Source organism: Suillus subaureus (genome assembly GCF_016647635.1).
Source record: "Suillus subaureus strain MN1 chromosome Unknown BJ212scaffold_532, whole genome shotgun sequence".
Lineage (NCBI taxonomy): Eukaryota > Fungi > Basidiomycota > Agaricomycetes > Boletales > Suillaceae > Suillus > Suillus subaureus.
Genome location: NW_024539088.1, coordinates 1 through 12,041, shown reverse-complemented (window position 1 = coordinate 12,041; position 12,041 = coordinate 1). Strand labels below are relative to the sequence as shown.

Sequence of the window (12,041 nt, the reverse complement as noted above, 5' to 3'; positions counted from 1 at the left end):
CGTAGTACATCTTGTCCTGTCGTCGTCCATCCCTCAGCGTTTTCTCATCACTCTTCCAGTGTACAACCTCTCGATGGAGTATTCGTCTGATGATATCGCAGCAGCGAGGAGCTTGCAGCTCGCTGCGGTGAGTCCTCTTGTCGATGTGATGACGAATAATACTTGACATATCATGTTCCATCAGTACATATATGGTGCGTCGCAGTACTGTCAGAACCCCTTATTCTTTGCCCTAACACAGTTCAGCGTCGATGGCTACATTTTGGGTAGGCTTATCCTGATATTACGTCCGCCGTTAATCTCGTTTTTCCAGGTCTATGATTATACATGTTCACTTCATGAAGAGGTAACACACTCATTCCGTGATACACCTCGATCTTGATATTCATATCCTGTGCAAAGTGGACATTTTTACTTCGATCGCACTGGAGCAAGGTAAAAGGCTTGTATGTTGTTACGCGATACCTCCCCTTTATCATTCTCACCACGAGTCTATATCGTATGTCCCACTCCAGTACACATCGCCTGATGAATTAACACCGTTCTTCAGTGGGCTTTACGCCGGATGGGAACCAAGGTGTATGTGATGCGGTGGAGAGTTCATAAGAACAATTGACTCACTGCATGAATTTGCCAGAAATGCCGAGTGTTTTACAAATATTAACACAGGTATGTGCATGGTACATTCATTGTATGCATGTCCTTGCTGAGGGTTACTACTTTCCTCTCACAGGCTTTTGTATAGTATCAGTCATTTGCTCCGAATGTATCTCTTGTTCCTCCGTAAGATATGTGCATTTCTGATCTGATTCATCTAGGCTTTTTCATCATCAGAACATATGCGCTTTGGAACAAGAATAAAATCTTACTAGCAGCCGTGCTGTCTGCCTTTTGCGTGAGTTCTCAATCCACTCACCATAACCAAGCTGGTGGTAGATGGATCAGCCAGATTTTTCTCGCAGCATCCTTCAGCATTAGTTTCGCCACTAGTGTCCCCGCAACATGTATTCGCTCTCACCTTCCCGCTGGTGTTCCATCACCACTGAAATATTATGTTCATTTTCACAGATGCAACTAGCGCGGTCCTGGGCATCACAGGGTGCTACCACAGCTCGACTAGTTTTCGGCTCTTCATACCATTTCTCCTCCTTGCCTGGTTCGAACTGGGTGGGTATTCAGGAGCATATATATGTACAAGCACACGCTGACAGATGTTCTCCCCAGGACTCATGATACTCACACTCATACGCGCCATACAGACCTGGCGGATAAGCCCAACCCGTCTGTACGTTGTCCTGGTGAAACATAACATATTCTATTATACATGTGGTTTTTGTGAGTCAATACTCGCACGCACCGTTTTTCCGTGCTCATTCATGATCAATTCTCTTTCCTACAGTGTTCTCGGTAACGAACATATTCGCATCGATGCACCTCCATGTGCGTATATTTCCTGAACACCTTTTACGATAGAGCTGTTGATGTTCCGCGCACCTAGTATTCCTACCACGCCTTGTTGTATGAGTATGCAGTTCCACATCCTGTTGCGTATTCCTACTAACAATACCCAAACTTACACCCACGTACAGTTTCCAATTCATGATCCTCGCAATCCTCGCGACGCGCATGCACCTCCATCTCTGGGTGGTGAACCGACATGCACACAGCTCTGGCGCCCCTGTGTGTATCCCAATGTCTGACATGTCATCTCTAAATTTCACAGCGTGATGTCTCATCTTGTGGCTTATTCGGTGTCGTTCGTGGAGCGAGGCTTGCGCTGTACGAGATGACTGGTGGGGGTTGATTTGGTAGAGTTCGCTACGTGCTTAACTTATAGAACGAGTCTCTTGTGGGGTGGAAGGAGCATTTGGATGGCATTGGTCTATTTAATTCCCATGGTTTCTACTATAAGCGGCGGCGGATTCAGGATTCAGGATTTGAGTGTGCTAAGGCCGGATGCACAGCCCGACAGCAATGAGCACTATGTTACAGGTTCATTAAGATACAGCGAGGTTCACGAATTAACGAAACGTCCCTGAAATGACAGGACGTCATCTGGAATCACCTACGCTGCCGATGTATTTATCTCACTCGAGTAGATAAGCTATTCGCACATTGTGACTTGTCAATGAAAGACTACCTGTAGGGTGGGGGGTCAGGGCTTCCTGCCTTAATGGGGACTTGAAACACTATTTGACCCACCCTATCGCTTATGACATTATAGAAAGCCCAGCAAATGATTATGGCATAGTGAGTAGTGTCTGATGGAACTGTTCACGAACGATATCTGAAGTGCAGGAAATGTAGTGCGGTGACAGGCTGCATATTGCAGAACGCACGATGTGCTAGTGAAAAATGTAAGAATTCACAGATTTGAAGTATGCAGAAGTAGTAGACGGGCCTTACTAGTAGGCTAGTTGGGGGTGATCACTTTTGCAGGGACGATAACGTTGGCGCATGCGCCAGCGGCTGTCTTGGGAGTTGAGTATGAAGCCACATTTGACTTCCGCGACCTCCAAATACTGGGAAGAAATTACCGTGATTGATATATCATTGTGGGGGGAGAAGGAACAAAAGGTGTATTTGACTTGTCGTAGGAGCATACAAATCTTAGTTCGATTGAGGTATTTAGGTTTACTTTACTGATAGCTTGCCGAGGCGCTTTTGCCAGACAAATGTGTCACGTCACAAGTTATTAGTCACGAACGTTCGAACTTCGAACAGTGAACATGGCTGAATGACTTTTGTAACATCGATCATTCAGTGAATGTTTTTAACCTCCGAGTCGTCTATGAAAGGAAGGGTGAACTCACGACTCCAATTGTCTGTTTACTGACTTCGGGCAGTACAACGCTCCAGAATTCGCAGATAATTGCAGTTCTAATAGATTAGAAGCCACACAACATGAGCTCGTGTACGAAACACGTTCGATTACCTGTCATTGTGTCGAACGGAGTGGAAATCGGCTGATTGCTGTTGGCCCATGCGAGCTAGTGTGTAAGTACTGTCTGTACTGTGACATCTCGCTTATAACTTGACAGCTCAGCGCTCAGCGTCAGAGTCATGGCTCCCTTCACACCCTCCCAAAAAAACCAACGAGGGCCAAATAAGTATTAATACTGGAGAGTCGATCTCACGGATTAGAGCTTTGAAAGCCCCTCCCTGGAACGTCCCTCCAACGTGGCTGCTTCAGAAGCAGGGACAAGTACAATGAGCACACCCAAGCCCAATCAAACCTAGGTTGTATTGCCAGAGTTACCTAATTGCATAGCATATGCGTCATTATAAGAGTTCAGAAGGAGGTAAATCCGTTAGTTATTACTTCTTGAACGACCAGAAATGCAGACGGAATATTCGGCTGACGATATCGAGGCAGCGACGAGTTTGCAGTTCTTCGCGGTGCGTTTCTTTCTTGTTAATACGAGGGCGAGCAATATTAAGCAATCCATTTGCGCATCAGTACTTTTACAGTGCGTACTGCCTGAACACTATCTTTATCGTCCTACTAATGCAGCTTAGTTTCGATAACTACATTCTGGGTGGGCTTATCCTGATGAATTCTCTTCCGCTGTTAAACTCCCTCATCCAGACTTACGATTATGTTTGTTCGATTCACGAAGAGGTAATGTACTTGTTCCGTGATAAACCTCGGTTTTGATGTTCATACAAGTCTGTTCGAAGTGGAGATTCCTGCTTGTCTCGCACTGGAACACGATGAAAGGCCTTTATATCGTTACGCGATATCTCCCCTTTCTCCTCCTCGCCACAAATCTATATTGTGCGTTCAGCTCCAGCGCACCTCGTCCGAGATAGATTAACACATTGTCATGTAGTGAGTTTTATCCCAAATGAAACCCCAGGTGTACGTGGACATGCGGTGGGGACTTAATGAGACGAATATCACTTACTGCATGACTTCGCCAGAAATGCCGGGTATTGGATAATATTTGCTTAGGTGTGTGCATGGTACATCGATCTATGCACAACCACGATGAAGACAACCCACTTTCTCTCACAGGTTTCGGCATACTATCAGTCATTTGCTCCGAGGGTATTTCCTTCCTCCCTAAGATGTATGTTCCTGATCTAATTTATCCAGGATATTTCGCCCTCAGAACATGTGCGCTCTGGAACAACAATAGAATCTTACTCGCAGCAGTGCTTTCCACCTATCTCGTGAGTTCTCAATCCACTCATCACACCAAAGCTAGTGGTAGATGCATCAGCTAGACTTTTGCCGGAGCATCCGTCAGCATTGCCTTCACCACCACTGCTCCCGCAGCATGTACGCGCTCTCACCTCCACCATGGCGTTCCACTATCATTCAACAATTGTGTTCGTTTTCACAGATGCGACTAGCGCGATCCCGGGCATCACAGGGTGCTACCAGAGTTCGACCAGTTTCCGACTCTTCATACCGTTTATTCTACTTTCCGTATTCGAATTGGGTAGGTGACCAGGAGCATACATGTGTACAAGAACACGCTGACAGATACCCCCCCAGGACTCATGACCCTCACGCTCATATGCGCTATACAGAACTGGCGGACAAACCAAGGCCCTCTGTACGTTGTCCTGGTGAAACATAACATATTTTATTATACATGTGGTTTTTGTGAGTTAATAGTCGCACGCGCAGTTTTTCCGTACTCATCCATGATCATTCTTTTTCCTGCAGTGTTCTCAGTAGCGAACATATTCACATCACTGCTCCTCCATGTGCGTATGTCTCCCGAATACATTTTACGATGGAGCTGATGTTTTGCGCATCTAGTACTCCTACCATGCTATATTGGATGAGTATGTACCTCCACAACCTTCTGTGCAATTCCACTAACGATGCACACCCACGTACAGTTTCCAGTTCGTGATCCTCGCGACTCTCGCCACGCGCATGCACCGCCGTCTTTGGCAGATGAAGCCACAGACATACAGCTCTGACGCCCTCATGCCAATTCCTATGTCCGAAATGTCACCTGTTGAGCATACGGCGTGACGTGACACCTTACCTGGCGGCTTACTCGGCGTCGTTCGTCGAGCGAGGTGTACACGCTTAACCTTCACGACTATGTTCTCTGTCGCGGGGCAAAAGATGCGTGAGTGGATGAGACCAGGATTCTGGATTTGAACATGCTAGAGCGAGAAGCACGGCCTAACAAATACTTACGCCCACCTTCTTGGTCGTGCAACCAGGATGTGAATCTGCCTGTACACTATGGACCTCGTCACCTGCGTTGATGATATGATGGATAAGGGAGAAGACCTGGTGCACAAGCTATCGTTTACATCTCTCAATTTAGCGGTGGAGTTCGTACTTGAATTATTTTATCTATTAAATATCCATATTATCGAAGCGGCAGCACAAATGCGATGAAGTGCGCAGATACTGCCAGGGGAACGTTCAGGGAACAATCACTGAACGAACATGAGAAGCTCGAGTGAAAATCTCCTGCAGAGCAGCTTTCACATTGTCCATGTTCCTCATATCAACTTCATCGACCTCCTTCGGCCCCTCTAGCAGCCCACTATCGATTTTCTTCGCGAGATCGTCTAGTACCCTCCTTGACCTCCAACGGGCCCAGGATACTCGACTTCATGCCCTTTAACGTAAGGGCCTTTGCATAAAATGTTCGCAGGTTGACGGGGAATAGTCCGTCCTTTGCATGCACAGCCATGACCACGACACGACCGGTGCCGTTTGGTGTCATCGTGACAATCGCGTCATTGAATGGCTGGTCATAGCTGGCGCAGTCTAGCAAAACGTCAATTTTGTTCTGCACTCCGGCCTCGCGGATGGCGTTTTTAGAGCCCAATTCGATGGGCGTGACATATGATGGGGGAATCAGTTTGGCGAGCGAGGTGTACGTGCCGAATATGCGTGCCCCGCGCTCTTTGCAGAGCTGTGTTGCTGCGGAGCCAATGCCGCCTCGAGCACCTAGAGGACTGGGGTTAAGGATGATAAATGCAGTAGGTCAAGTGATGTGTACCAATGATAATAACATTGTCTCCCTCCTTCACGTTCGCAAGAGTGTCAACTGTAATCCAGGCACATAACCATGGCAGGGTCATGTTACCAGCCCTAGAGTGGTTGAGAGATGCCGGCTTCCGGCTCAATGCGGTGATAGGGACAGTGACGTATCTGAAGAGACGTCCATCTGGAAAACAAGAGACGAACGCATGTAAAATACGTACTGAGAAAATGTTCCATCCGAAGTGAAGCCCCTCTCGCTTACTGTTCCCCAGACCTCTGCTCCGATCCACTCTTGACTTGAGGCGCCAGATGCGTCGAGCGCTTCGACGACTTCCCCAGAGAAATCTCTGCCAGGAACGCGCGGCGCGGTCACAAATGGAAGCATGCCTATGATAGCTGCAGCATCGGACTAATGAGAGGTCAGAATACTACTGAAGCGTGGTATGACCCAAGTTGTAGGCTTACCCCGTTGATGCCGGCAGCTCTGACGCGTACGAGAGCCTCACCGGGACATAACATGGGTTTGTCGATGTTAACCAGAGACAACTTGTCGAAGGACCCAGTCTTCTGGAACTTAAGAGCTTGCATGGCGATTTGACGACTAGACTCGGAAAGACGTAGATGTTGAACAATAAATTATTAAATCAGTATAGGCAAACCGCGACAAACTCACTGGAGGCAATAGCAAATTCGCCTTGTTCCGGAAGACACAGGGGGATTAATAAGATGCAGGATCATGCAGCTTGCAGTGAACGTTTGAACCATTGTAATTGAATCTACATCAAATCAAGACCGTTAGTCAACTGATTAGGCATAGATCATCTGATTGAATCGACCCATTGGTGTCAGATAGCCATCTAGATCAGAAAAGGTTCACGGAAGATGTTTACCATGTGTTAACGAGGTAAAGCCGAGCTAGATACAGTCTGAGTGGTATTGAGTGATCTTGATCTTTTGTGACAGACTAGCGGAAATTGCAAGAGTAAACTGTGACTTCAAGGTCACCGTCCACTGAGTTCCTGGACACTCGGACGTGCACGGTAATGAAGAGGCCGACTCCGAACACGCGAAAAAAGCAGCGGAAGGTCGTCACATATAAAATTAAAAAAAGTGATCTTGATATTGAAACGGATACCGAATCCCAATCGGAGAACGTTCTTGATATTAATCGGAAAACATATGGGAACGTTGAAGATGTACCGCGTGGAGGGGCACAAATGCAGTGAATAGCTTGTGGAGCGGATCAAGTTGAACCGAGAGAGATACTAGCAAGGCTTGACGCCGAGAGTGTACACATGCTTACTAAGCTTGTTGACGCTTAAACCTGTGTAAGTGACACATGATCAATTTCATACAGAACTCCTCAATTTATGCAAGTACAACAAGAACATCCCGAAAATGATGTCGGAAATGAGCTACCAACATCACCAACGAGTGGAAGTTTCCTAATGGTGCATTCGTGTCCGTGATACTGGCTTGCAAATAAAAATTTAATCTAGGACTTCCACGTTTGCTTGATCTCGCATCGCAATACTTACTTCAACCAATCAAGGGTATTGAGGCAGGAACAAATATCCATTACCATCATACCAATTTCAGCGGTGCAAGCGCTGAACGGTTGTATATCTAGCACGGACACTAGGTCGTTATAACCCTCAACATCCCCCACTCGCTCACTCGAATATGACCCTAGTCTCAAATGATCCCAATTGGTGGCCAATAATCAATTCGAATATCATGACAAGCTATTTGATAGGTTGGTCTTATCAGTCAGTGATGTCTCGATCTAACATTGGCTTGCGGTTTCGCAGTTGCTGCCGGTGTCGTGGTGGTATTCGACTGGGGTGAGCAGGACAGTGTTCGAAAACTGTTGATTCTCATGATATTTCCAGTCCTAACACTCGGACAAGAGGTATGTCGGTGCTATCTCTGGAGCACCCAACTTGCTAAGAATGGTGTCATAGATTGAACTGATCTGGGTGAGTGACAGAGTCGCACATCAGAAGAAAAACAGGGATATATAATGAATTCGCGACAGAGGCAACGGTGGTCTTTCATGACTGTGCTGTATCTCGCTGTTCGTGCTACCTCAGTCATGTTATGCTATAGCGCTGTGCTGACTCGAAAATGTTCTAGATACGCTATATTGGAATACTATTTTCCGTGTATGTTTTTGAGACTAACAAGTTGGTGCTATACTAATAGCTCATCTCTGACAATTAGTGTCAGTGTTCTGGGTAAGTCTCATGCGCTGTATTCAATTCTTCTGAACCGGCAGCATACAGATTCTATGCCATTGGTCTCGCTGACGGATGCAGTGAGTATTCTGCAACTATCTCATTCCCATCTACTGAATGCACTCATATGTAGGGGTGAGTGAGATTCTGAATGTTGAATGTGGCTCAAAATAATGACTCAATAGGTGTGAGTCGGAGTGTTTGATCCTAGTACGAGGTGATTACTAATTGGGTGTTTCAGGCAATATTTTGGACTACGCAATGAATGGGATAAATATGGTCGTAGCTGCCATGCTGGGCGGTGAGCTGCAATATCTCAGCGATATTGACTCGACTGAAATATGATGCAAGTCATCATGATTGCTCGGTTATATGCTATGTATCAGAGATCAAGAAACATGCTTATATTCCTTGTTATTATCTTCCTGGCTGTTAACATCGCCTGCGGAGTACTCGCAGTAATGACACTCAAGGATAGTGCAGGGGGTAAGCTTTACTTGTTGACTTCCGTGACCGGCGACGATTCGGCCCATCGACAGGATCGACCATCGGGGACTGTTTCAGAGTGCTGATAAAATCTCACGTGCTTTATTTTGCAAGGTGAGCTTGTAATGTAAATGTACTTATCTGTTTCTGCTCAAGTTCCGCACGTGCTAGCTTTGTTTGTGTCTCTTGCCTTCAGTTAGTCGGTGATCTCTCTCCGGGGCTCACGGTGCGCCGACCTATTGCTGACATCTGCTTGTAACTACTCCTCATCATTTCTGCAGAGTTCATATTTTGTGGGGGTTGAGACATTCTATGGTGTCCTTCAAATTATATTTAGCGTGCAGATGTTCGTGCTGGGACCGCGCCTCATCTTTAGCATTCGAGAATATCATGCAAAACTCGTGGCCAACTCCGACGCAGACATTAGCATGACTTCGATTGTCTTCCAGGAGCGTGTACATGTACCAACTAGCAGTGTTGTGTAGAGAAATGCTTGCCGAGCGTTCTGCGTGGAGGAGAGAATGGTCCGTCGTAGTATTTATTTTAGTTATGGTGTTTCAAAGTATATTTAAGACGAGGTTTACGTAGATAAACCCATTTCTTATTGTATCACTACTGGAAGTCAGCGAACCGCCCGCTCACACTTGTACCCAGTGGAGCTCACCTAGCTCATCCCCCCTCCGACACGTCACGTGACTTCCCGCCGGCATCCAAAACAGGCTATGACGGTTTATTTTCTCGTACTCTCAAGTCTCTCCGAGTTGAAGACAATGTTTATTAAGTATAGTATGAAACAATAGTAATGAATAAAAAGATATACTGTACTTGCTAGAGGGATTAAACTGTCATTAGAGTGATTGTTAATGTGGTCACTGAGACGATGAACGAGCACGATAAAACATAGCGCTAGCGGTCCCTTTTTCCCAGGTCGTTGGGCTCCGCGATCGAGACGAATTTTCTCGTCGTTCACGACTGAGACAATTATCTGCCAGACAGAGGAATAAACAAGCCATTGCGTTCGAGAACAGTAAGCATTCGATAATCATTAAATTGAATCTGATACTCAAGGCCGTCACAGAAATCGCGGATGTTCTTGACATGTGTGAGCATGCATTCCTGGAATGTCCTGGTGTCAAGCTGTTGACAGAACGTATTCACAGGGTCATCTTCCACACCATCGCCGGTCTCGTCACTTCCCCCTTGTTCACTGGTTCCAGTAGTACAGGAACAGGCATTGTGGCAGTGGCGACTGGCGGCAGACAGGAATCGAGCGGGACAAGCAATGGATGTGTCCAAAATGGTATTGTGCGGTTCCGTTGCACCTCGAGGAAAAAGGTAGGCGTTACAGGGTGTACACTTTGTACTAGATGCTTGCAAATGAGAAACCGAGTTTTAACAAAATTCGGGCAGGTGCAGACCCAACGATGGGGATCCGGACGATATTTGGGGTTGAGTGGCGCTGTGATTGGGGTATTGACTGCGTGCCTGTAGTTCGGGTGATAAATCTGAGTCCATGGTATGTGCTTGTAGTAGAGTACAGCTATGTATGGTACAAGAGGACCCATGAGAACCCCCATGGAACCCAGGCTGGCGTCCGGACAAAAATTGACCCAAATGACCGTTTCACCCAGGTTACAGTCCGGACACAAAACGTCTAATTTGGGTGTCAACCCAGGTGAACGTCCGGACATCTGCGAGGGGGGTGGTGGTATGCCAGGTCGAAGTCCGGACAAATATGGTAGGGTGGTGTGGCGGAACGACACAGTCGATAATGTTGAACGCGAAAGTTCGAATCTTGCTTTTTACAGCTTCCATTGGACGCTTGAAGTTCGAATGAGCAAGTCGACTACTATATGTGATGCCCACAAAAGTGCAACTGGCGCAAACCAACATCTTTTTTCTTTCATTGGTACAGTTCTCCTGTCTCACGTCTAGTTATGAACGAGCTCGATCTCGTTTGTCCCCCTCCGTTCCCTCAAAGTCGATGACTTTGCGATTGTATACACGGAGTGGGGCCTTCGCATCAGCCAAGGTGAGTTTGTGCTATCATGTCATTGTAATCGCTGACACAGTCTCAGTGATTGCAATATACCCGAAAGGTGGCGGTAAAAACGGCAAACACGCTGCTGTTGACAAAGCAGACGCTATCGCTGGTGTCTCGTACCTTGGCGTCCAAATCTACCAGCAACATTCTCATCGTCATTTTCGTTCCATTCCTGATGCAACCGCCATGTTCCAATGCAGCCACTTTGCCTTCCTTCCTTCTACTGCCTTTCTCTGTCTACTTTCATCTAAGCCCAACCTAACGCGCTCGGGACTCGAACTTGCACCTGCAGACCTCACAGACTTCGATATCCTATCAACTGCTTTGCCTCAGTTGGCGGAAGCGGCCAAATCGTTCCGCAAGAGGACTTCGAGGAACGGGGCCACACAGAGGGATGAAGAAGGCGATTTTTGATTGTTTTTTGCTTCTCGTGGCTATTCTAAACACACCTAGCTACTTAGAATAAGAAAAAACGCATTTTTGAGATTTTTGGTAACCTGGGTCAGAGTCCGGACAAAATTCAGCCCTCAGGTGAACCCAGGACGGCATCCGGACAAAAATCCCCAAAACGTGTCCGGACAAGTTTGGGCCTCAGCCGACCTGGGTTCTAAAGGGGTTCTCATGGGTCCTGGTACAAGTAACTTGTCTCTGAGGGGATCACATTCCTTTTTGGGTGCCGGCGGGAGGTCACGTGATATGTCGGAGGGGGGATGAGCTGGGAGAGCTGTCGTTGTTTCAGAGGCTGAGCGAGATTTTATATGAACAAAAGGTGCATTTGACCTGTCGTAGAAGCGATTCAATATTTTGAGGTATTTAAGTTTACTTGAACATGTTTTGCTGATAGCTTGCCGAGGTGTTTGGTCTTACTGAGCTTCTATCAAACAAATGTGTCACGTACGGCTTGACGTTCCGAAAGCAGTGATTCGACACGGCTTTTAATTTGGGGAACGTTTTTGATCGCATCGACCACTTGAACGTTCATGAACGTGCCTGTTAAACCTCCGGGTTGTTTACGAAAGGAAGGGTGTGTACAAACTCACGACTCCAATTGTCTGTGTTTACTGACTTCAGGCAGTACAACGCTCCAGAATTCGTGGATAATTGGAATTTATGCGTTCTGATAGATCAGAAGCTATGCAACATGAAGGAACTCGTGTGTGAAACACGTTTGTTTACCTGTCATTCTGTCGAACAGAGTGGAAATCGGTTGACTGATGCGGGCGTACTGTCTGCACTGCGACCGTATCTCGCTTACAACTTGACAGCTTAGCGTCAAAGTCATGACTCCCATCACACCTGGAGC

At 46.7% G+C, this 12,041-nt stretch overlaps 6 protein-coding genes across 6 annotated transcripts; 4 read left to right on the top strand and 2 right to left on the bottom strand.

Annotated features, from left to right (window-relative positions):
- Nucleotides 1-59: 59 nt before the first annotated feature.
- BJ212DRAFT_1592989 (uncharacterized protein) lies at nucleotides 60-1,804 on the top strand (the record flags this gene model as incomplete). Its single annotated transcript, XM_041342533.1, has 12 exons — nucleotides 60-127; nucleotides 206-266; nucleotides 403-499; nucleotides 638-669; nucleotides 734-766; nucleotides 819-895; nucleotides 1,069-1,167; nucleotides 1,260-1,335; nucleotides 1,400-1,440; nucleotides 1,499-1,524; nucleotides 1,590-1,680; nucleotides 1,724-1,804. The coding sequence occupies exons 1-12, from the start codon at nucleotides 74-76 to the stop codon at nucleotides 1,802-1,804; spliced, it is 768 nt and encodes a 255-aa protein (XP_041184895.1). The 5' UTR covers nucleotides 60-73.
- An 80-nt stretch (nucleotides 1,805-1,884) lies between these two features.
- On the bottom strand, nucleotides 1,885-2,633 carry BJ212DRAFT_1417975 (uncharacterized protein). The gene is made up of 3 exons (XM_041337581.1): nucleotides 2,407-2,633; nucleotides 2,203-2,345; nucleotides 1,885-2,140 (listed from the first exon to the last, which is right to left on the bottom strand). Exons 1-2 carry the CDS (start codon nucleotides 2,601-2,603, stop codon nucleotides 2,219-2,221), a joined length of 324 nt encoding a protein of 107 aa, XP_041184894.1. The 5' UTR covers nucleotides 2,604-2,633; the 3' UTR covers nucleotides 1,885-2,140; nucleotides 2,203-2,218.
- Nucleotides 2,634-3,339: 706 nt separating this feature from the next.
- Nucleotides 3,340-4,996, top strand: BJ212DRAFT_1307428 (uncharacterized protein; the record flags this gene model as incomplete). The annotated part of the gene is made up of 13 exons (XM_041333851.1): nucleotides 3,340-3,399; nucleotides 3,682-3,778; nucleotides 3,834-3,862; nucleotides 3,925-3,955; nucleotides 4,019-4,073; nucleotides 4,100-4,120; nucleotides 4,143-4,176; nucleotides 4,208-4,285; nucleotides 4,350-4,448; nucleotides 4,540-4,615; nucleotides 4,679-4,719; nucleotides 4,775-4,800; nucleotides 4,858-4,996. 13 exons carry the CDS (start codon nucleotides 3,340-3,342, stop codon nucleotides 4,994-4,996), a joined length of 786 nt encoding a protein of 261 aa, XP_041184893.1.
- Nucleotides 4,997-5,401: 405 nt separating this feature from the next.
- BJ212DRAFT_1451196 (chaperonin 10-like protein) lies at nucleotides 5,402-6,559 on the bottom strand (the record flags this gene model as incomplete). Its single annotated transcript, XM_041338826.1, has 5 exons — nucleotides 5,402-5,536; nucleotides 5,568-5,935; nucleotides 5,988-6,139; nucleotides 6,193-6,380; nucleotides 6,437-6,559. The coding sequence occupies 5 exons, from the start codon at nucleotides 6,557-6,559 to the stop codon at nucleotides 5,402-5,404; spliced, it is 966 nt and encodes a 321-aa protein (XP_041184892.1).
- A 1,735-nt stretch (nucleotides 6,560-8,294) lies between these two features.
- Nucleotides 8,295-9,267, top strand: BJ212DRAFT_869319 (uncharacterized protein). The gene is made up of 6 exons (XM_041344245.1): nucleotides 8,295-8,395; nucleotides 8,450-8,509; nucleotides 8,560-8,694; nucleotides 8,748-8,808; nucleotides 8,866-8,920; nucleotides 8,976-9,267. The coding sequence occupies exons 2-6, from the start codon at nucleotides 8,470-8,472 to the stop codon at nucleotides 9,177-9,179; spliced, it is 495 nt and encodes a 164-aa protein (XP_041184891.1). The 5' UTR covers nucleotides 8,295-8,395; nucleotides 8,450-8,469; the 3' UTR covers nucleotides 9,180-9,267.
- A 983-nt stretch (nucleotides 9,268-10,250) lies between these two features.
- On the top strand, nucleotides 10,251-11,189 carry BJ212DRAFT_1417953 (uncharacterized protein). Its single transcript, XM_041337580.1, has 2 exons — nucleotides 10,251-10,592; nucleotides 10,842-11,189. Exons 1-2 carry the CDS (start codon nucleotides 10,553-10,555, stop codon nucleotides 11,150-11,152), a joined length of 351 nt encoding a protein of 116 aa, XP_041184890.1. The 5' UTR covers nucleotides 10,251-10,552; the 3' UTR covers nucleotides 11,153-11,189.
- The last annotated feature ends 852 nt before the right edge of the window (nucleotides 11,190-12,041 follow it).